The 23882-nt window shown below is 38.8% G+C and overlaps 1 protein-coding gene across 1 annotated transcript in view; it reads left to right on the top strand.

Annotated features, from left to right (window-relative positions):
• Nucleotides 1-22793, top strand: part of LOC129355393 (zinc finger RNA-binding protein-like) — a 42199-nt gene extending 19406 nt beyond the window's left edge. Inside the window, 9 exon segments of the mRNA XM_055024939.1 lie at nucleotides 5371-5536; nucleotides 6214-6416; nucleotides 6638-6788; nucleotides 13213-13354; nucleotides 15179-15276; nucleotides 16061-16156; nucleotides 19877-19988; nucleotides 20989-21086; nucleotides 21703-22793. Of these exon segments, the coding sequence (XP_054880914.1) occupies nucleotides 5371-5536; nucleotides 6214-6416; nucleotides 6638-6788; nucleotides 13213-13354; nucleotides 15179-15276; nucleotides 16061-16156; nucleotides 19877-19988; nucleotides 20989-21086; nucleotides 21703-21816 (1180 nt within the window). The 3' untranslated portion in view covers nucleotides 21817-22793.
• The last annotated feature ends 1089 nt before the right edge of the window (nucleotides 22794-23882 follow it).

The following is a 23882-nucleotide window of genomic DNA, read 5'->3' as shown; positions in this document are numbered from 1 at the left end:
ATTTGCCGTTGATGTGGAAAGCTCACCGCCAAACCTTCAAATGGAGTTGATTGAGCTACAATGCGATGATGCGCTGAAGGCAAATTACAAAGCAGTGGGTGCTGCGGAGTTTGCGCGCTTCCTTCCGGACACAATGCCCCAGCTGCGCACCCAGGCTGCTCAAACGTTGTCTATGTTTGGCAGTACATACCTGTGTGAACAACTGTTTTCATTAATGAAGCTGAACAAAACATCAGACAGAAGTCGACTTACTGCTGAACACCTTTACTCAGTTCTGAGGATTTCCTCAGCTCAGAGCCTGACCCCGAACTTTGATGAACTTGTGCAAAAGATGAAACACCACCAAGTATCAGCCTCAAACAAGTAATGTAGTGTTACAGTAATACAGTGATGTATATAAATGTATGTAAATACAGTAATAATACAGTAATGTTTACTGTGCAATTACATATTTGAAGTTAATACTCTGTTCAAGTTTAAAAGTTAAATATGCACACAAAGAAGGTCTTGTTTTTGGTTGTTCCCCTCAGGGATTTTAAAGCTTTCTTGTCTGTGTTGACTATGTTGTTTTTGTTTGCCGACTCCGTTCCTGGGAGTGTTTCTTGTTTTTCGGCCTTTCATGGAAAATAGATCGTGAAGTGGACAACAGTCTTTTGATAAAATTGTCTCCTATTTAACAGAGAAAATGACTTTTGATTGTTATTATTTGTTAATCAGTAATTCCTTTTTTCACACTAACCCAGAGAAAGCACAGAAAGGAAAGTCAATGTACATTTGAGCAGGACAGATGCAGTCCAGTGTGTTAATTGCTATTGGTTTTAAGTAACAAGAGATTTTTGCACTTTATTTTATTGTATTTCGAGGCAATATTTCTTTTTAATTATTTCAGTTGAGTGAATGATAGAAAATTGATTATTTATTTCTTTGAAGTTGCCTAAATTCAGCCCATTTTTGCTAAATGAGAGAATATACTTATGGTGCCTTAAATAATATCACTTCATACATTTAATGTTCATGTTATGAGTTTTTTATATAAAGGACATTTGTATTTTGTGCCTGCTGAAATTAAAAATGACTGACAGAGTCATAAGAAAATATTGCTTTATTTATCCAATCATATTGTAATATATTTGTTATGCTTTCAGTAGGTTAAATCTTGGTTTCAATGAAGATTGGACAGTCTGGCCCTCGGCTTGTAGCCAAATGTTTTATTTGGCCCTCCGTCCATTTGACTTTGAAACCCCTGCTCTATAGTGATGGTGCCAAATACACTGCAGTGTGATCCGATAAGTCCATATCTCCTATTGCTGGGTTGCAGATGACATGGTACCGATGTCACACAATGAAGATGGGGGGTCAAAAAGTAAAAGCAGCCTGTTTACTTCTGCTGTTCCAGCTTCAAAATTCCTAAGGTCTGTGTCATGTATGGAAGTTTCCAACCATTCCAATAGAAAGATAAACTTTATTTTTGTGTTCTGAAAGTAGTTGGTCACAAGGGAGTTGATTTTAAAGACAAGACTTACAGAAAAAAGTTGGAAAAAAGACCACTTTCTAATAGGTAAGGTTCATACTGTTTAAATTGTATTTTCAAGTACTCTTATGTAAGGTAAGATATATTATTTTTACACCCTAGCTTGGTTGAACCATGTTTTTAATGGGGTTTCTGCACCAGTGCACAAAGCAGCATGCATCAATCATAGCTTGTAATAGGTGCACACTGTTGGCCACCGCACACTGTAGTGGTTTGATCTTTGAAGTTTACAATGGCGCAGATTGCACGCCTCACTTTTTCTTCAAAATGGACACAGGCTGCCTTGTATGGACATTTATATGAACTCCCTGTGAGGAATTATGTTTGGAAAATTCTTCATTAAGGTACAAGTCAAGTTCGAAGGCCACAACGTTGTTCTGGTTAGCTCAATGTGAAGCACATTTATAGCCTGTAGTTGCGCTTTAAGAGGGGTGCTTTGAGCATGCAGTGAGAATGATTTATCTTTGTGAACAAAGAACTATGTGTGGTCTCTGCAGGTACATCTTACACAGCTGTCCAGGGCATGGCCATGTGTCTGTGCTGATAAAGTTCATGTGTGTGTTCCTGTTTGACCAGTGGGTTGGTTAGTGGTTAATGAACCAGCACTAATCACTCATCATGCAGGTTCAGCCCAGTGAGGAGCTTTCACGCTCACCTTGTTGGCGCTTCAAAACAACATGGAGCATCTACAGCAAAAATGCTACCACTGCAAATCTTCAAACGTACTTGCTGTTTGCTACTAAAACATTAGTTTTAGTAATATGAGTGGATCCATTCGATCCTCTTAAATCATTTACTGTTTTTCGATTTCATTTCTTTTCCTCACGCTGGTTTTATATTATTTTATTTAATCTTTTTGTGTTCTTTTTCCGGTTACACGATGCACCAAATCATATCAAATGCCAGTCAGCCAGAGTTCATGCGCACGACCCCCCGAAAATCTAAAGATCTCGTCCAGCTTTATCGTGCGTTCACACCAATAGCGTTTTGAGTGTCAGGCGCTTCTGATTTACTTAAAAGTCTATATGGAGACAAATAGGTGCATGTAGCCATGTCAATGTCCATTGCAGCGCGATTTGAACCAAAGTTTGACGCAGCTATCGCGTACGACGAACCACATAGACTTTGAATGTAAACCTGACGCACCTAATGCTCAAAACGTGTTTGGTGTGAACAACAAACACGTTTTGGTGTTCACAAAACGTGTTTGGTGAACAAAACATAATTTGTTTGGCAGCGGCAGGAGGAACTGTCCTACTGCTACAGGCGAAGGTCCAAAGTGTACAAAATAGCGCAAGTGCGTTTTGCCCTGCCCTGGCAGATAGCTAAAATTCAGTCATCATAGAGTAAGTGTTTTGACCATTTTTGGCTGTCTGACAATTTGAGCTTGGTAAAGAAATAAACCTAAAAATTAGAGAAAGACATGGCTGATAAAAATTAAGAGTTGAGACAGATAAAAAGACAGATATGGAGGATGACATTGTCAAGGTTTTCTTTCTTAGGAATATTCTGTCAAATATGCAGACATATTCAAGACATTCAAGTATTTCTTTAATAACTACGAAATGTATTTTGTTTGCAATAATGATCTACAGTACAGATCAAAAGTTTGGACACAACCTTCTCATTCAATGGGTTTCCTTTATTTTCATGACTATTTATAAGGTAAGAAATCTCACTTATTAACGTGACAGGGCACACCTGTGAAGTGAAAACCATTTCAGGTGACGACCTCTTGAAGCTATTCAAGAGAATGCAGAGTGTGTGCAGAGCAGTGATCACAGCAAAAGGTTGCTACTTTGAAGAAACTACAATATAACACTTTTTTGTTTAGTACATATTTCCACATGTGTTAATTCATAGTTTGATGCCTTCAGTGTGAATCTACAATGTCAATAGTCATGAAAACAAAGTAAACTCATTGAATGAAAAGGTGTGTCCACCTTTTATTCTGTACTGTATACGTTGACTACAGCAATCAACCGTTCAGCAGACAAATCTAAAAGAAAGCAGCGGCGCACCAATTGCAATTTTCTGATCACCGATCTTTAATAAACCGGACTTGCTGATTTATTGTGTGTGTGTGTGCATGTGTGCACAAAATATTGTAAAACAGTCATTAGCTTGGAGTGGCCATTGTAAACTGTGCACAGAGAGAATTGACCTGGTTAGCCCTCTCTCAAAGCAGAGCCATAGGAGGCAGTGGCTGATTACTGTATAGGGCCAGCACATTGGATCAAACTCAGGGGTTCACGCCCTCCCAAGTCCGGCCCTGTTTCGCATGTACGATAATACTGTGACTAAAGACTCCAATATAGTGATGTGACATTCGCGAACGAGCTGATTCTTCTGAATGGCTCTTTACTATGACAAATAGTAAAGAGCCAGTTCTCAGTGAGAACCGTTTTTTGTTTTGCTCTGCACACTCTGCATTTGCTATTATTCTATTTTATGAACAATATATATTTATTCAATCATCAAATAAGCCTCCAATTAAAAACTAGTGGTGTCGTGGTGTGTGTGTTCTCATATACATGTACAATCTTATTTACATTACTGCTAATGTTTTCTGTTTATGACATTATCATTATATGATTCCTCAATTAATTTACACTTTTCAATTCATACTTATCTGTGCGGGCTTTATTTTCAGATTTTTGTCATTTGTATTTCCTCTATCTGCCTGCACTTTTACATGATCAATATAATTTAACTTGGTGGGGTTCGGTCTTTCAATCGTACACTTTTCTTTATTAACCTGTTGTACCTGAGTCATGGAAAATTATACTGAAGGTCATGGAGAGTCATGGAATTTTTTTTTAAATACCAGTAGTATAACCCTATATGGTAGGGATGCTTTGATCAGGCTTTTTGCTACTGATTCCGATACTAATCATGCCTGAGGCCGATCTTTACCGATCAAAGATTTGCCCAGACTGGGAGCTGAACGCAACCTGTTGAATGTGAGCGGTAGCCAATCAGAAAGCTGCTTTCTGAGGGGAAACACGGAGGGAATCACGAACAGCTGACACGATGCAACCCGAAGTCCTGCAGACATCGGAGATGATATGTGGAAACATGAATGTTTATTCAACATTTTGTGCAAAGAAAATATAAATGACTAGAGGAGGAGTTGGAGCGAAATTTTTTGCTTCAGGTACAAATGATGCTATGTTACCTGGCAAAATGGAAAAATGATTTAGTTATGCACGTGCGTGTGTGTGTTCTATATACATACATATGTATAGTCTGTTGCTTGCTAAGACAAGCAACAGGCTGGGTAGGTGCAGGTCATTCAGAGTAACATAGAATCACAAAAATTAACAGTTACAAGTCTCTGGCTATAAAACAATCCCCAAAGTCTCTCTCTTTCGGTAGACATATCATAAGTCTGGCTCACGTCCTCAAACTTTAATAACTCCCATTGTTAATTATTTGAGAAAATGCGGTGATTCTCTTTTTTTGCCCATCTTCTGTATTTGTGGTCTATCGATGCTTGAAGGAAACGGGTGGTACGCAGGCCAACTCAATACTTCTATCTGTTTGATGAGATTAAACTTTTTAGTGACTTTTGCCCACTTTTTCAAAGAGAAACCTAAACACAGAGTGTGTAATTGGTATGCCCGGGGCAGCCCAGGACAGACTGTATAGGGAAGTCCTACCAGAAAAGATAAATGTCCTTCCATTTAGCCTCACATCCTGGGTTACACCAGCACACTTGAGGTCTATGTTGGGCAGATGAAGAATTTTTTGTGGGGGCTCTTTTATAAAGCCTAATGGTGTTTGTATTTATTTGACTGCATTCACATTCGTTCAGACAAACAACATATCATTTACAGGCGATATGAAGAAGACATGTACTGGAGACGTATGGAGGAGGAGCAGCATCACTGGGACGATCGGCGTCGGATGTCTGATGGGGGGTACATACAGGGGCCCCCGGGCCCTCCTGGTCTTCTAGGAGTCCGACCAGGTCTGCCTGGTCTGCAGCCACAAGGTCCCATGGTGGGTCTCCATAAATTGTTCTGCTTTGTATTTTACACTAAGCCACAATGCAACATTTGCTTTACTGTCCAGTTGAACCATCGGAGCAAAGTGAAATCACATAAGCGAATTTATGAAAACACAGCATCTTTCAGATTCCATCCATTTGCTTAATGAACCTCTTAAATACAAGCTCTCTGGCTGAAAGATTGCAAAAAGCGGCACATTATACAAGAAACCCCCTCACCTCCACGCAATGCACGAATCAATGGGTGACTCCAAACCAGCCCCGTGTGGCCAGCCCGATTGGAACCACAGCTCCCAGGACTCCAGGGATCAGAATGTGATTGGGGTGGAAGTGCCAACGCCAATTCTGAGTTCGAAGCCAGACCAGGCCCTGCAGTTCGAAAGGGGTTAAAATATGTTGTTTTGGAGTGGTCTAGCCAAACCCTAGAGTTGTGTGCAATTCAGTGAAGGAATATTTTCACCGAGTATGAATATGTCTTTTTGCTGAATGTTGGAGAAATATGTTTTCAAATCAAGGGTGTACTCACTCTCTCCAGGAAAATCCAAAAGCAATTAATTGTTTCAGCCCTACTTCATTGCACTTAGATGGATGAGAATAAACATTTATTTTGTCTAGCTATTTTTTTTGCAATTTAAATAACTGAATCTACTTTAAAATCTGTTCCTTTCAGCCGCCCCGTCGTCCAGATTCTTCTGATGACCGATACATCATGACCAAGCATGCAGCCATTTACCCATCTGAAGAGGAGCTCCAGTCCATTCAGAAAATCGTGTCAATTACAGAGCGAGCCCTGAAACTTGTCTCTGACATAATCACAGATCAGGAACACGACAAAGAGGACGATAAAGAGAAGAAGGAACCGGCCAAAGACAGGTGCGGCATTTGTCTTAGACACAAGTGTTGTTCTTTGTCAGCCTGTTAAGACCAGATCTCTTGGTCGACTCTTACTGTCATTGTCTAAAACTGGAGATGAGTTTTTACTCCGCACTTTCAGTGTTACTCTTAATAAATGCTCGGGTAACAGTTAAGAGCTACTTGTTTGTTTTTTTGTGCACATTTCCATTGTCCATGTTTTTTTTTCCTCAACTCTCCAGAGTCCTAAAGGGTGTGATGAGGGTTGGTGTCCTGGCTAAAGGCCTTCTGCTCCGTGGAGACAAGAATGTCAACCTCGTGCTGCTCTGCTCTGACAAGCCCACAGAAAGTCTGCTGGCCTGCATTGTGGAACACCTCCCCAAACAACTAACGGTACTCTTATATACATGTCTCCCAAATGAGTGTGCTAAATCTTACAGAAATAATAGATTTTATTTGTAGGTGCAGTTCTCGACACTCAAGGTCATCTTACATAATCAGGGTTTTTGCACGGTAGCCAAAGGTAGTAAAAGGTAATAAATTAAATAAGCTCAAATTAAAGCCAGTGAAAGGGTAGTAAGAATTAGGCCTGTCGCAATAAACGATAAATCAATTAATCGCACGATAAAACTATCGACCTGATTTTCATTATTGTCTATATCGTTTCTTCCTGCCTTTTTCTCTTACTGTTGATGACACTGAATGAAAAAAGGCTCAACTCCGGTGCTCTCCACTGACCCTCCCTTCCTTATTTCTTAGTGTAATGCCCAGCGCGCGCTGCACAATCTTAAGTCGCTGATTGTCGGCCCATTATTAAAACCTGAGAGACCATTAGCCGACAGAAATCCTAGCTATAACGGTTCAATCGAACCGTGTGGTGTCCAACAATGGACACAAAATAATAAGTCCAGTTCACTAATTTTGAAACCAGGCATTAATCAATTCCTTACTACAATCTTCCTGCAATGCATGTAGCTAGTGTCAGTCCTGACTGAATGAAAATCATTATAACCTATTTAGGTCATGTTAACGAAGAACAGCTGAAAAGTTACCGCTAGATTTCTGCTAGAAATTTCGCTCCAACTTCTCCCGTAGTTATTTATATTTTCTTTGCATAAAATGTTGTTTCCGATGTCTGCTGGGCTTCGGGTTGCATCGTGTCAGCTGTTCGTGATTCCCTCAGTGTTTCCCCTCAGAAAGCAGCTTTCTGATTGGCTACCGGTCACATTCAACAGGCTGCGTTAAGCTCTCAGTCTGGGCAAATCTTTGATTTAGATCGGAGCGGCCACAACGATCTACCGTAACACACAAGTGACAATCTCAGATCGAATAACGTTCTAAGATTGTCGTTCGGGGTAAAAAAATCCTGTAGTTTGAACTATTGCATCAGGCAGTCGGATGTCTTCTCTATTTAAATGTGATGATTACTGAAGGGCAATATACAGACTTCATAATCTGCACTCTTGGTTGAATACAGCCTTTATTTCCACTTTGGCTTTATGTTGTTTAGTTTTTATTCAAGTACATTTATTGTTAATTGAGACTGAGAATCTATTTCATTTTTGGTTTTGGTTGTTTTATTTATGTTGTGTATCAGTCCCAGTGTTAAGTGTCTTTTGAAAGTAAAGTGTATCTATCTTTGGCAGGAAATCGCATGTATAATTACGTAATTTCCATTAAATCAATGTAAAAAGGTCTTCAAACAATATTATCGTTTATCGCAATGATTTTTGAGACAATTTATCGCCCAGCAAAATCTGCTATCGTGTCAGGCCTAGTAAGAATGCAGGCCTGTAACTAAAGGTAGTAGAAAGTAGTACATTTTTAATCATCCCTTCAAAATATTTTTAATTTTCCATTGATGCTCACTTACTGTTTTCAGTTCATTTTACTAAAATCTGTATAAATTATAACTAGCGTACTGGCAGGACTTGAGCTGTCACTGATAGACTCCAAGCTGCTGTGCTTATGCATACTGTTGAGACGAGCTAGTCATTTTGTGCTTCGCCATAGGAAAATTTTAGTTTTCACAATTTTGGCTTGATGATCCGAGATTCAAAGACTTGAAATGACCAAAAGACATTTTGTAAAGTCCGCCAGTCCAAACTGGAAATGTATGACGAGGCCTGTCGCAATGAACAGTAAATCAATTAATCGCACAATAAATTGAAACTATTGACCTTATTTAATTATCGGCTTTATCGTTTCTTCCGGACTTTTTCTCTTTCTATTGATGACATTGAATGAAGAAAACTCCGGTGACCCTCCCTTCCTCATTTCCTTAGTGTAATGCCCATCGCACACGACACAATCTTAGAGCTGTCTGCCCATTGTCGGCCCATTTTCAAAACTTGAGAGACCACACATTAGCCGACAGAAATCCTAGGTATGACTGTTCGATTGGGTTCAATTGTGTCGTGTGGTGTCCAACAATGGGCACAAAATAATGACTACAAGTCCGGTTAACTAATTTTAAAACCAGGCATTGATCAATGCTTCACTACAATCTACCTGCAATGCATGTGGCTAGTGTCAGCGTAAAGTCCTGACTGAACGAGTGAAGAAGAGCTGAAAAGTTACCGAGTTTATCAACTGCGGTAGCAATTTTGCTCCAACTTCTCCCCTTGACGTTTACATATTCTTTGCACGAAATGTTGAATAAGCAGTCATGTTGTTTCCAGATATCATCACCGATGTCCGCTGGACTTGGGTTGCACCGTATCAGCTGTTTGGGATTTGCCTCCGTAATTTCCCCTCAGAAACCATAGAGGAGAATCCGTGCTTTCTGATTGGCTACCTGTCACATTCAACAGGCTGCGTTAACGCTCCCTGTTGGGGAAAACCCCTGATTTATATCGGAGCGACCATGATGATCTACCGAAATACACCACACTCTACAGGATGATCGGTTATGAAATCGCAAGCGACAATCTTAGAGAATGCCCGACATTCCAAGATCGTCCTAAGGGGAAAATCGGGGCAAAAAATTGTTTAAATAGAGATGCAACAGTTCACACTGTTGCAGCAGGTGGTCAGATATGCCCGTCTTCTCTATTTAAATCTAATGATTACTGAAGGGTAATATAGTATACAGACTTCATGATCTGCATTCTTTTGGTTGAGTGCAGTATTTATTTCCTCTTTGGCTTCATGTTGTTTAGGTTTAATTCAACTACGTTTTTTGTGAATGGAGACTGAGAATCCATTTTGTTTTTGGTTGTTTATTATTTTGTTTTAGTTCCAGTGTTAAATGTTCTTTTGAAAATAATGTGCATCTATTTTTGGCAGTAAATCACATGCATTATCACGTCATTTCCATTAAATCAGTTTAAAATGGTCTTCAAATAATATGATCATTTATCACAATAATTTTTGAAACAATCGCTCAGCAGAATTTGTTATCGTAACAGGCCTATGTATGACCTTTCTTCACCTCTAAAGAGCTCAATAGAACTGAATTGTAATTTGACTCAACTGTGCTGTGTAGGTCATTCCATCACCTATATCTCCTTACCACAGCAGCTGACCTACACCTGATTTTTTTTTTTAATGCTTCATGAGGGAGCACTAGTGGACAGGTGCAGGAACAGCACGAGGTAGTGATCAGGTAGTGTTGCTGAAACTGCTGTTAGACTGTTATATCTCCTACACAAAAAATTCACTGAGGAACCAACCTAATTGATTAATCATCATCGGGTGCCCTACAATACCCCATGGTCAAATGATGACATCACTTAAGCCGAGCTCACTGAGAACAGTAAGTGTCATGGTTTACTATGAATGCGCTGCCTTTTGTAAATTAAGCTGGACCAGCAAGGTTTTGAAAATCACACTAGAACTCCCCCTGGCGGATATTTTCTAACATTTTTTGGTGACACTAAAAAAGAAAATAGAGATCCAATATGGTGGAACGTAACACCAAAGAGTTCGTAAAATTAAGCGGATTACCTTGATACGTTGTGTTTCTGATAAGATTTGTTTGTAAGTATTGTTTAATAGTAAAAATAATAGTCGCTTTGTTTTGTGTAACGGTGGTTGAATAATTTGTACGTTTGTCATTTCTGAAAATTTTTTTATGTTTCTTTTTAAGCTCTCAATTAGCATGGCTAATTTGTAATGTTCGTTAGCTAATACAAAGCCTTGTAGGTTACATTTTACAATGGCCAAAGTGAAGAAAGAAGTTTGAAAAATTTACGGCGAGGACAACATAAAAAAACATCAAAGTGGGTCACAACCACAAGGGAATATTCAGCACATCAGTCATGAGCCTGTAGTCAGATAAAGCAGATGACATGGAGAGCAAGGATAATGCAAGCAATACAGACAAGTTCTAAGTCTATAAACACGTACATCCAAACTTCCGTCCACTAGTTCCACAGCATTAAAAGGACAAGCAAAAGCGGAGGCTGCACGTGCACAGCTGACATAATCAGAAAAAGAAGCAGACATAATGAAGCAGAAAAGTGAACTTGCATATTTTGAGTTATCAGAAGGCTGATGCAGCTGCACAAGCAGAAGTTGCAGTTCATGAAGAGGAGGATTTCTAAAAAATTGAACAGGACTATCGATCAGTGGGACTATCTGCCAGCCCAAAACAGCGTAGTGCGCAGTATGTTCTAAAACATACAAGCCTGTTTTTTTTTATTTTCCCTTGAAGACAGTCCTACAACGTTCTGCAGTGTGTGGTGTGTTGAATATGCCAATTTAAAATCTGGCATATTCAACATTGTGTTAGCCTGATTATCGCAGCCTGTGGGGTTTTCCCTGTCTGGGATCGAGAACGCAGCCTGTTGAATGTGATCCCAAACAGTAGCAGCTGAGAGTTGCCATGTCAATCTGCATCTACCAATTTGGGCTAGATGCAGGTTGGTAAAAATTAAATATAATATAATTCTTTTAACTCTTCTTCTTGTGAAGACAGAACAAAGTAGCAATGGAAAAAATCAATTCAAAAGCTTTTCATTATATTTTATTAGTTGAGAACAATATTTTACACGCAAAAATTCTCATTCAGGGAGAAAGGGTTTTATTTTTTGGATAATCATGTTTCACTGGTAACAGAAATGTGTAAATGCATTATAAGGTGGTAAATATTTATTTAGATAAGAATTTTATAATTTATAATGTTAGCTCATTATTTCAAACATTTCCTAGGTAAATTTGGGAAATAGCTGAATTTTATTTTATGGAATAACCATGAATACATATTTTCTGTATTGACAGAATGTGTTACAATTGGTAGACTGCTACTTAAAGAAAAACTTACAGTAAAAAAAAAAGAAGCAAAAAACGGCAGTGTTTAGAATGACTGCCACAATATTCTAGTCAGGGTTAGAGCAGTTTTTAACCCTCGTCCCCTAAATCAGTGGTTCCCAACCCCCGGGCCACGGACCAATTGGTACCAGGCCGCGCAAGAAATAATTAAATATTTCCGTTTTATTTTGAAACTCCTTTAACCGGATTCTCTCGGTTACATATTGTACAACAACTAAGCCCACAAGCAGCAAAATGAGCAAGAAACAAATCGCATGTCTTTGGAAAGTTTTTTTGCGAAGGGAAAAGGCCCAGAGAAGAGACGGGAGAATGGATTTATCCCAGACCGGTTGGTGATTCCCACATTCCAAGCTGCTCTGCATGATACGGCGACCGGCTGTTAGTGAAGCAATGAAGCTTCAAACTGCTTCTCCACGTAGAGACCAAGCACCCTGTGCACAAGCATAAGCTTCAGGTCATTGTCTCTCACATGGGACTGTCTCCTAGCAGAGAAACAAGCTCAGGGCTCCCATTGATTGTTATTAGTTGTTTTTGTGGCGCATATGTGTCTTATTTTGAAGGGATATGTAAACGTTACCATAGCAACCAGAGTCAGAGCACATTAGGGCAGGGGTCGATATGAGATGAGAGGAGTGGAGCTTGTGAGTTTTAGGTCTGGTTCACACGATGTAACGATTATCAGCCGATTTTCCAAAGTCCAACAGGTTTGATGGGTTCGTGTGTCCAGCCACACGGCAGGAGCAACACCACAAGAACCAATTCCACTCAGACATCCCCATTCCAGAAGAAAATCCGCTAAAACCTCCAACATACCATATGTGAATTTATAGTTTGTGGACACATTTTGAATGATAAAAGATGTAACAAAAAGACAAGGCGTGTTGGCTGCACATCGATGGCTTTAGATTTAGTTTCCGAGTTGACCAGTCAGAAACATTCCAGAAAGAATACAGGCATGTCAAAAGGAGCTCAAGTCACTCTCTGGATATTATTGGCTCGGAAAAAGCCATTTCATAACATTACTGGTCGAATACTTTGTCAATCAAAAAGGGGGTAATAATGGTTTTAATTAATACTATTTGCGCCATTTGAACTTCAGGGTCTTTGCAGACATTGCCTGAACTTGGCTCCGGTTACCATTTTAGCACTTTTTACGGATTACCGTTGTTCAGAATTCCCAACAATTCCCTGCCACAATCAGAATCAGCAGGTCAGATTGTTTAAAGGTCAATGACTGGGCAAAACACTGCAGTCTGTGCACCTGTAGATGTAAACCCTGGCTCCTATGATCATAACAGCTGCTTAGCTGTTGTGTGTTCACAGAGAAAAACTTTGATGGACAGTTACCTGTCCCACCAATCGAGCTAAGAATTGAACCCCAGCACCGCATATAGTCATAACCACTGGTTACCACAATTACAGGGAAACTACATATGAATATGATATGCTATAATCTGGAGCAAAACCAGCTGGCCAGAATGTAATTTTTTTTTTGTGCATTTAGTGTCTGTTTACGTCTACACCTTTCACTTTGTCCCTGCAGCTAGTAACGCCAGACAAATATGAGGTCAAGGGATCGTTGGAGGAAGCGGCTATCTTCCTAACATCTTGCATCGAGCCGAAGATGCAAGTGACAATCACTTTAACTTCACCGGTCATCAGAGAGGAGCCGGGCCGGGAAGGAGGTTGGGAAACTCATCACAAACTTGCCATTGCACTTTTTTCTGGTCTTTCTGTTCTCTCTATGCAAACAGTTTCGGTATGTTGGTTGATATTCCCAAAGAGCATTGTTCTGCTGGCACTACTCAAAGATTCACATGTTGGATCAATTTCCTTCCTTCTTTAGACTTTCTTTTTTTATTTGGATTGTGAGAGCTCTTTCTTCTCTGGGACAGCTTGTTTTCCCTCTTTGTTCTTTAAACGGATCATTTTTTTCAATGACATGCATGACCTCTATTACTGGTCTGAAGTTAAGAGCCTCTGAGAGATCCATAACTTGGTTAATTTACCTGTAATCCCATTGTGATTTTATGGGTCACGTTAGCTTGTTTATCAAATGGAAAGTGCCAGCAGTGTTGCTCTTCTATCTTCTGCTCTGTGATTCCTACCTCTCAAATGCTTTCTTTTATCCTTGGAACAAAGCATGATCAGTGTTTGCCTTGTGTTAAGTCTAGTTATTCCAAGGTGAGATTCTATTTTGTTTCCTGTGTTCCAGGGGATTGTTTCCATGTGTATTGTTGGCTATACTCAATGGAAGACATGATTACATCTTTTCCCTATATTTAGTTTGAGATCAGTTTAAGATATTTTTTTCTTGACAAAGAAGTAGACAAGCTGAATTTGTTCAAATGCTGCAGTGAAACCAGAATTGTGTAAGAGCAGAGGAAATTGATGTAATTTTCCCACAGGAAACAAATCTTTTTGTGTGCTGGTGAATGGTTCACCATGCTTACGTCCCCTGTTCTGAAGTGCCCCTGAGTTGACCTCTTTTTATTCCAAACACTCAAATTTGAGATTGATTCCTCTCTAAGACAACTCTTTGCCATTTCAGATTCAACTGGCAATAAAAGATAAGGATAAATGATTTAACACAATTCAATTCAAATATAGAAATTGATCAAGCCAAGGAGTGGAAAATGTATTGTTTTTCATTATTCTTAGGGGAGTATTGTATAAAGTTCAGGAAAGAAGGTTTCTGTAGAGGAATCTATGGTTGCATCGGAGCGCAAGCTTTAATGACCGCTGGGGTCTTATTCCAGCCTACTGATGTTAGGTATGCATGCAGTGATATCTAACCCCTTTGTTTTTGGCTAATCGTCATTGTTCTTCTTTGGCAACCATTGCTTCCTCCTTTTTTAAATTTTGTAGTTATACACAGTTTTGCATAATATTGAATTATTCTTCATAAACACACCACAACCACCCACAGAGGATTGTGTCCTAGTGAATCTCATATGGCCCAACAGTCTCGGAAGGATTTTTGACCAAGGTTTTCTCACATCCCAAAAACTTTGCCACACCTGCTATTCCCATGCCACTTTTTATCAGGTCATTCTTTTTAGCGCTTTCTTAGTGTTAAATTTTTCAGTTCATATAACTGATTGGTAGACATTCAAACCTTAACTGTGAATAAATACTATTCAAAAAAAGTTATATTGAAGTTTCAGATTTTTACCTGATAAAATGGTTTTGGCCTAAATAGTTCTTATTCAAACCTCTCCAGTTTTTTACTAAACACATAAGTGAGTTTGTTGAATCAGTAATTGCATACCCATTTGAAAATTAGTTGAAGGACACAGCCAGCTGCCATCAGCTTTGTTCCTCGGCAGGGTAATTTTTTTTGTTAGACTGTAATTATTTTTTAAATTACTAAGGGCAGAATAAGTATAAAGTTTTGTTAGAAAGAAACATTGGTATGTGTGGCAATGTGTTTGTTCTATGCCAGCCTCGCTGACCTGGTCAAACACCCATTCCTCATCATCGTTTTGACACTTGAAATCCATTTTTAGATGTAACCTCGGGTATGGTGAAAGACCCAGCGGACGTCTTGGACAGGCAAAAATGCCTTGACGCTCTGGCTGCTCTGCGCCACGCTAAGTGGTTCCAGGTTCGGAACATCATTTTACTTTCTCATTGTAGCCTTATGAGATGTATTTTTTAAATTTTTAAAACCTTTTTTTCTTTTTGTTTTTTTGATAAACGATCCAGTTCATATTTAAAAAAGCATATTCAAGGATGCCAGTCTGATCTGATTTATGTTCTTTGTATATATTATAACTCTCAGCCCATCTGAGTCCTTCATATAAAACTTGAATAATCCCGTTGAATTGGCATCCTTGTATTATTTTCAACATTTTTCGACTACTACATAAAATTCCATAAGGCTGCAACATAACTTGCACAAATGCCTTTATGTCCAACGTTTGTATATTCATTCTTAACTTTTTATAGAATAGGGATTGAGAGAAAAGTGAACATCTGAGTACTTTCCTGTGATTTTGCTAACTGAGCAAATAACACAGGCAAAGAAACTGATTTATTTGCCTCTTTCAGTCCCTATACTCTTCTCTCAGGTGGACTGTTGTACTTCTCAGTCCCTGTTTGTGAGAAACTACAATCAGTATGGGGTCAGGGTTTAGAAGATGGCAAGAAAAGTCCTAATTCTTGTGCATCTTGTAAACTCACAACTCCTTTACTAACTGTGAGGAACAAGACTACTGGGAATGGCAGCTAAATGCAAATGTTTGGCTTAAATACATCAAACTGTGTTAAAGCTTCCATTATGCACAGTAGTGATTGGACCTCTATAATGTAACTGATTCACTTGTTTGGTCCATTTATCTCTTGCCAATCTTGGTCACGCCATAAACCTAACTGTATTGCCTCAAAAGGCTAGAGCCAATGGTCTTCAGTCCTGCGTGATCATCATCCGAATCCTGAGAGACCTTTGTCAGCGAGTCCCCACATGGTCACCTTTCCCAGGATGGGTAAGTTCACAATATTGCTGATTTATACGCTTAACTCATTTAGTTGTTGTTGTTTTTTTTTTTGTTTTTGTTTTTTTTTTGTCTAGTTTGTAATTTCTTTGTTTTTCTTCATTATCATAATTCAGCATCTGAAGGTCCCAGTAGGTTTTGCTGATAAATGTGGCTTAAATATTCAGATTTCACTTCGTGGAAACTCCTTATATTGCCCTTGTTTTTTTGCTGTATATTGCATTTTTCCCCAATTAACATTTATCATGATAATAATATAACATAACTATTCAAAATATTCTCCAGTCTTATTTGCTTCTGGTGATATTAAAATCACTATTGCATTTTCTTCTAATTTAAAGTGTAACTAATCACCAAATTATTATTTTTTTGCTGAAAAACTGCCTAAATAGGTGTGATGGAGACCTGGGATTCCATCACTAATAAATGATTATTGCTGTTACGTAAAATTTATTTTCAGAAAATTGCTTTTGTTTCAGTTCTTTATTTCAGTTACGTTGTGACATTTAGTTAAATATTCTTTCAGGCAGGGGGACTGACCATCCTTCCTGTACAGGGAGAATGTGTCCCTGTACAGAATGTCAGTTTTTCAATTTGAGGTTAATTGATTGAGCCTTACCTTTTCAGGTGTTTCTTCAGCAGCAAAAGCTCCAGGTGCTGCTAAAAAGCCTCTGGATCATACCATTTTCAGTTAGGAGTGGTAATACAATGAGGAGTTATATTAAGTTAAATTTATTCTTTGATTGATCTTGGTTTTGAAACTAAGATTAAGACTAAAACTAACAGAGGGTGGTGTTGGTGCAGCCAGTGGTGAAGTGAAGCCAGTTGAGTTGATTGTGAAATGCAGCACATAAGTCCAGGAGAATCAGGATGGAGAGAGAATCAGCATCAGATGATATCAGGTATTCTCTGTGCTGTGAGTGGGATGAAAATTCGACTGAATATTATTGAGGTTTAGATCATTTTGAAGGTGGATGGAAACTGCTTTTGGTTATGAGGGGCTGATTGGAGATGAGACTGTAATTGGAAAGGACTTCTGGGTCAAAAGTGGGGCTTATATAGCTTGGTAAAAACTAGCCCCTCGTCCTCCATGATTTGTTTCATCCAGGGTTTATTGAAAAATGATACATCCTGGAGGATTAAGTGTTGAAGTTTTAAATTTCACCCAGTTGCTAATGACAGATGAAATGGGCTGTTAGACAGTATGAATTTTACAGCAAGCTATCCACAACTGTCTCCCACTGTGAAGAGAGAAGAGCAAATCTGAACAAGGCTTCAGTTAATTATTTATTACAACCCAACACAGACTGAAGAGCTTCATTCACTTCCTTTTTGAGCAGAATTGTACAGGATTGCAATGGCCAGCCTAAGTATTATGAGGATAATTGTTTTTAAATCACAGAATCTAAAGAAAACCAACACTTGCATGATTTAAAACGATGGACTACTGTTTTCATTCTATGTACACAAAAGATGTTAATAAGAAATATTTCACACAGACTGATATAAATTCCACAACATTTCAGAGTCGTATTGTTTCTGTCTGTAGTAATCAGGTCAAACGCTGGTGCCATCTTGTCTTGTAATGAGGGTAAGTCAAAACATGAACAATTCAAGCTGAGCACACAGAAGGGGAGGATGTTGTGAGAGTTTCAGCGAAGACTTGAGCGACTTATGTGCAGTTTTGGAGGAAGAGGCTGTACGGTACAGAGGGATTATCAGTTGACGTCACCCAGCATCATCACCCAGTGTATTGTGTAGTCTGCCTATAGAAGGAAAGCAACAATATTGTATTCTACTATTTACAATTGGGCAAAGAAAACTATTTCCAACTCTGAGCCTGCACAGACCATGCAGCGTGGGGCTATCTGATATAGACGTCAGGTTTTATTTTTAGTACAGTATTGCACTGCCTCTCATTCAGGCTGCTGCACTTTTAGTTTCTGATGACTTAGTTCAATATATGCAACATTTTTATGACAGAAGGTTACTTGATTGTACTATAGAGTGGAATCATGTGCCCTATATAATATTGTCCCTTTAAAGGTGCCAGTGAGTCCTACATTGTTTAGATGTTCTTCAGTGGATCAGTCTTCAATAAGCTCTTAGATTCTATTTGGTAGACTGACCTCTGCTTGGAACGTTCTTCACTGTTTAATCTTTATTCCCTGTGTAATGGTGCATACTGTGATTTTGTCAATTTCAATTCAATTTATTTTTTTTCATGGGGCCTATTCACAATAAATGTAGTAGACTATGCCCAGAAATCTACAGATTCCAACTGGATTGCTTTTATTTCAATTGGATCCTAGTTATTAAATAATGCAGTAAAATTCAGTTTATTATGCTAAAAAGTTGAAGGAAACGTTGCCCATTGCATGCAGTTGCTGACTGGCAGCTTTCACTGCCACAGGGGCCAATTGCGGACAGGAGGCCCTCCACAAAAATGTTTTGTAATTTCTTCATAGAAATAGAAAAAAAGTTGGTCCCTTATTAATTACAAAATAATGTGTTTTTAAAATTGTTTTTATCAGTAAAAAATAAATGTCACAACTCTCAGACCAAAAAGCACACATCCAATTTGCATTGAACCCTTGGACCTTCATGAAATGGTTCGTTCCTGACGCTGACGATGGTGGACAGCAGTCAGTAGAAGTCAAGAAAGACTATGGCAGTTACTGTGCCTCCAACAAAAAGTAATAAAGTCAGGTACACAAAAAAGAGAGCGAGAAAAAGACAAGAGTGACAATTTGCAGTGCAGTTTTTCTTCGAGAGATGGTTCGACCATTTAACAGCTAGCTTAGTTACAAACTGTTTGCTTCCATTTCACTAGCATTTAAAGAACAAAGTAAAAAAAAAAAAATCTACCAACATATTCAAATATTTAAGTTGTCCCTGTACTCTTTACCACACTTAAGAACAGATGAGTCAGACAGCAGCAGCTCTAAGCCCCATATCAGAATAATCCCTCCCTGTCCCAGTGAAAATGGTGAGCAACACTGTGTTCAGTGACAACCTAGTTAGCATCATTCCAGGGAGTCTATGCATATTTTTCCTATCTCACTGCTCTTTTTACCATTACACAACAAAGCAATATATTTATTAGTGACAGAAATTCAAATAATCTTTATAAATTATAATGACAAACAGCCTCTTGTGAGTCCAGATAGTTCTGCCGTAGCTTGCATTTAAATGACAGATATCTGTTGCCACGTCCCTCCTGACCCATCCACTCTTAAGTGAAATTGAAGCTATAGGATATACTTTTATTAACAAAAGGCACATATGTGTTAAGACTGCCAATATGTTGAGAGATTATCTGAAAATAATTTATTTCCTCTGCCTTCTCCCAGTGCTCTACCCTACCCTAGAAACAATCAGAGGCATGAGGGGGGTTTTAGCGCTGTAAATCTCAATATTTAACCGTCAGTAGTAGGTCAGGGAGGAGATGCAGGAAATGAATCTTTTCACAGATTATCTGTCTCATAACAAATTCATGACAAGAAAGCAAGGCAGTTGCATGCCTTTAAAATTGTGCTGCTTTTTATGGGTCAAATAGACTCAAGAAATTGTAACAGCAGAGCTGCCAATTACATTTTTTGTCATGGGGCCCAAGTTTTCTAGCCACGGCTGAGTACTTTCTATTTTAATTCAACAAACACACATTCACCTTCGAATCCCATAAGTTGTTTTATTGTTGTCTTCACGCAGGCAATGGAACTGCTGGTTGAGAAGGCCATAAACAGCGCCTCAGCTCCTCTCGGCCCTGGTGATGCACTGAGACGTGTCTTTGAATGCATTTCTTCTGGAATTTTACTTCCTGGTGAGATGTCCTTGAATGTTTTCTGCAGTTCTGCAGGTGTGACGACTTCAGTGTTTTTTATGTGGGAGTCAAGGGAAGAGCTACATGGAACATTTCAGAGAAAATTTCTTGTTAATTAAAACAACATGCATATTTGAGATCAATTTTATTGATCAGGTTTGATTAATTTATATCTTATCCAGTCAACTCCCTGAGTCCAGTGGACCCTGTTTCTTAATCCTCCCACCTCCTGCAGCCTTAGAGCAATGCTTAGGAAAAATGGCAGATGTCACGGTCGGTCAAGGCAGGATTTTATGCAGGCATCCATTAAAGTTATTGTTTATTTAAATTGTTTTACCATGTGCACTGTCCAGCAGGATCATGCTGTGTGCTTATACAAGTTTTTTTTTTTTTTCTTTGTGGTTTCACCCCAACCCACAGTGCTTCCTCGCTGTCTCATTGTGGTATTTGCTGTGCTCCTCCTGAGCATCATGCTAAGGGTACAAGAACTGCACTGGACTCAGCGAGCTTTACACTGTGCGCATCGTGACGGGGTCCCACTGACCTTGCATGTGCCTTTAGCCCTCACTTTCCCACTGTGTGACAGTGACATCTGCCTTGCTCCTCCTGGCATCATGCTAGGATCCTGGGAGGTTAAACCCGACACATGTCCAGATATTTAACGTTTTTACACCTGCTTTTTTAATGAGCTTTGTCACGCTGCTCCCTGCTTGCTCTGTTTTGGTGACAGCTGGTTACATCAACAAGAATTACCGCTTTTAGCCAGTAGACTGAAGATCTCAATCATAGGAACATTTTCTATTATTTCTACCATATACTGGGTGTATCGCACATTCTTATTGCGATATGAATTTTATGCCACGTTGCACATCCCTAGTTGCTCCTATGCACAATGGGCATATTAACAAAAAGAGCCGGTCCAATTGGAGTTTTATTGACCTTGCACTCATAAATGTAGGATTTCTTGCAGCAACACAACTGGTTTCGTGTCCCTGTGCAGGTGGACCAGGGTTGTTAGATCCGTGTGAGAAGAAGCCTGTGGATACCCTCACTGCCATGGGAGAGCAGCAGAGAGAGGACATAACCTCCAGTGCTCAGGTACATTCATTCTGATAGTTTGCTTCAGATATTTGGCTCTTTGAATATTCATTTTTATCATATGGTTGTAAATACTGATACTAAATAATGACAATATATTCTAGTATTTGCCTTAATGAGCTGCTCTAATTTCATCACGTGAAATACCAGTGATTTATAAATGATTTAATTCTTTCTAAATGACAGGTTGTCCCTTTTTTCCAACTGATACGAGACAGACTGAAGCAAAGTTAGGCATTTATACTGCATTCCAAAACAAATCCCTGTTCCTCTTTAATACATTTTCACTTGAAATAATCAGTTCTGCTGTAAATTAGATTGTTAGAGAATTGATTTAGAGAAGTTCTGAAATGTTTATGTAACAGTAAGACTACACCTCCCAGGAAACTTCCATTTAGCTTTTACCTACTGGAGGAGTTAAGTCATGTAAAGCTGCAGAAACAATCAACTTCACTTTCCTCAGAAGTAAAGAAGTGAATCAGCAACATTGTTAAACTGCAGCACAGGCCTCAGGTCAGACTTAAAACACATTAACTGTTTTACTTTGACTCGTCGTCTCTCTTTCCAAACCCTGATGGAGCGACATTTGTTTGAACACATTGTCATTGTTTTGCAGTTTGCTCTTAGGCTTCTGGCGTTCCGTCAAATTCACAAAGTTCTGGGTATGGATCCCTTACCGCAGATGAACCCTCGGTTCAACGTTCGCAACAGCCGAAAAACGCCGTCATGACAACAGCGATGGAACAGACAGCTTTGAAGGGGAAGGCAAAAAAGACAAAAAAGATTTTGATAATTAAAGTTTTTCTGTTGTCACTTAAGTGAAACCCTAGAAAAATGTCCTAGAACTGTTGTTCGCCTGTTTCGTGTGTGCTGTTTTTTTTTTCTCCCTACAAAACAGTGTATCTGAACCAAACTCTGTATTACCAACACAAACGTTAAGCTCTGTGTTCTTTCAGTTGTAGATTTTCAGAATGCTGGTGCTTGGCAAAGTAAACGAGCTGCTGTGCTTGTTGTGTAGAAACATTGAAGGACCGTAGGTCTGCTGCTCTCACCTCACCTGACGACATGAGCCGAAGCTCAAAGGATCACTGTATCCACGTTTGGACCATCAGCTCAGAGGAGTACTGACTGTCAATGACTTTATTCATCTGTATAGTTCTATCCAGAGTTATGTGTTGTTGCTATTGTGACACAGATGGGCCAATTGAAAGTTTTTCTAAATGAATAACTCATCTAAATGCAAGTGTTGTTTAATGCTGTGGTCTTGTTATGTTTCAGTGCTTAACATCACTTAAAAGTACCAACAAAGCAGTGCATACCAGAATTTTAGCTCTTCATTTATCTTTGTAGTTAGTGGAATTGTTGTTTGATTTTTGCATATGTATCTGAGAGTATTTCTAATCTATTAATAGAAAAACTAGCTTTAATTTTGTGATTTTTCTTTTCTTAAAGGAACGAACATTTCACATCCTATACTGTCTGTTTTTATATTAGGTTTTTAGTTAAATGCAACATTAATGGCTTGCCTCTCAATTGTTAGAAGCTGAATTATTTCAAGGCAAGAAATATGATTAGAGCGCATGACTGGTTGTGGAAGCAGTGATGACGTAAACGCCCTCCATCATGGCTTCTTTTGTGAATGTTTGCTGTATCTTGTTCTGCTTCCCAGTTCAAGTGGCAGAATAAAAGCATTTTTAGATGGCTGAATATTTGTAATAAGCTATTTTTTCTTGTTTCCTTTTCTAGTTTTCATTTTTGACTAATCAATCATATGAAGGGGGTTCAGGTGTTCAGGGATACTAACCTAATGCAACTTGGGCAGTAATTGGCTTATTCTCCAGATTTTTATTTAACCAATTGAGCTTTTTAAACTATATTAGAAATACATGAAAATATACTTTTGTTTTTTTGTTCAATCACATATGCATTCCAGTTGATCCTTGTAATTAAGCAGTACAATAAGCTCAGTTATTCAAAGTATTTTAAAATATTCCCCAGGAAACCCAACAGATTGCATCAAGTCAATAATGTAGTCACAGCAGAAAATGTAATGTTATTGTCTAATAGCATTCCTTTAATAAACTCTTGATCATTTTAGGAAAGGTTGCATTTTCAGCTAAAATATTCTAATGTGAAAAGCTCAGTCCTTTCTGCTTCACTCAACATTAGTACAGTGTAGAACTGATGTGTTGCTCATTCTGGGGCAGAAAAGACTTGCTGGAGCATTCTGTAGCACATCTGGGCTGCAGTAATGTGTCTGCTCCTCAGGCTGTCAACCACATTACAGAGGTGATGAAAGGCATCATCAACCTTTCATCACCAGGATGCTGGTGAGAGATGGCATTCTCTTTCACCATATTTTACAGTGGAACATCCTTTATGAGTTTGTTGAGTGTTTGAGTCCCTCACCTTCATTGGAGCACTCAGAACATCACTGCACTGAAGATGGAACTTAATGACAGATGAAACATGAAGAGCATCCTACTGCAGATATTAAAAGGATCCAGGATTAGTTAAACATATTGGCCTAAATATGTTGCAATTTTCCTTTTACCTCGAATATTGCTGCTTGTGATACACCAAAACTCATTATTACTTCCAAGATTTTCATCTTTCTTATATTTATCACTCATGGAGGTTGCCATTTCTTTACTGATGGGTTGATGGTGCATAATGGTCCATTATGTACTGGAATCTACAGAGTAAACTCAGGAAGGCTAGTTTTACCTGAGAAGTTCATCATATTGCGTTTGACTGGTGGAAAAGTATTTCTCAACCATTTTTGGGCCAGCGGCC

The sequence above is a fragment of the Poeciliopsis prolifica genome, unplaced genomic scaffold (genome assembly GCF_027474105.1).
Source record: "Poeciliopsis prolifica strain line A6 unplaced genomic scaffold, Auburn_PproV2 SCAFFOLD133, whole genome shotgun sequence".
Taxonomy (NCBI): Eukaryota; Metazoa; Chordata; class Actinopteri; order Cyprinodontiformes; family Poeciliidae; genus Poeciliopsis; species Poeciliopsis prolifica.
The sequence above is the reverse complement of the archived record's forward strand: the minus strand, read 5'-3'. Positions and strand labels throughout refer to the sequence as shown.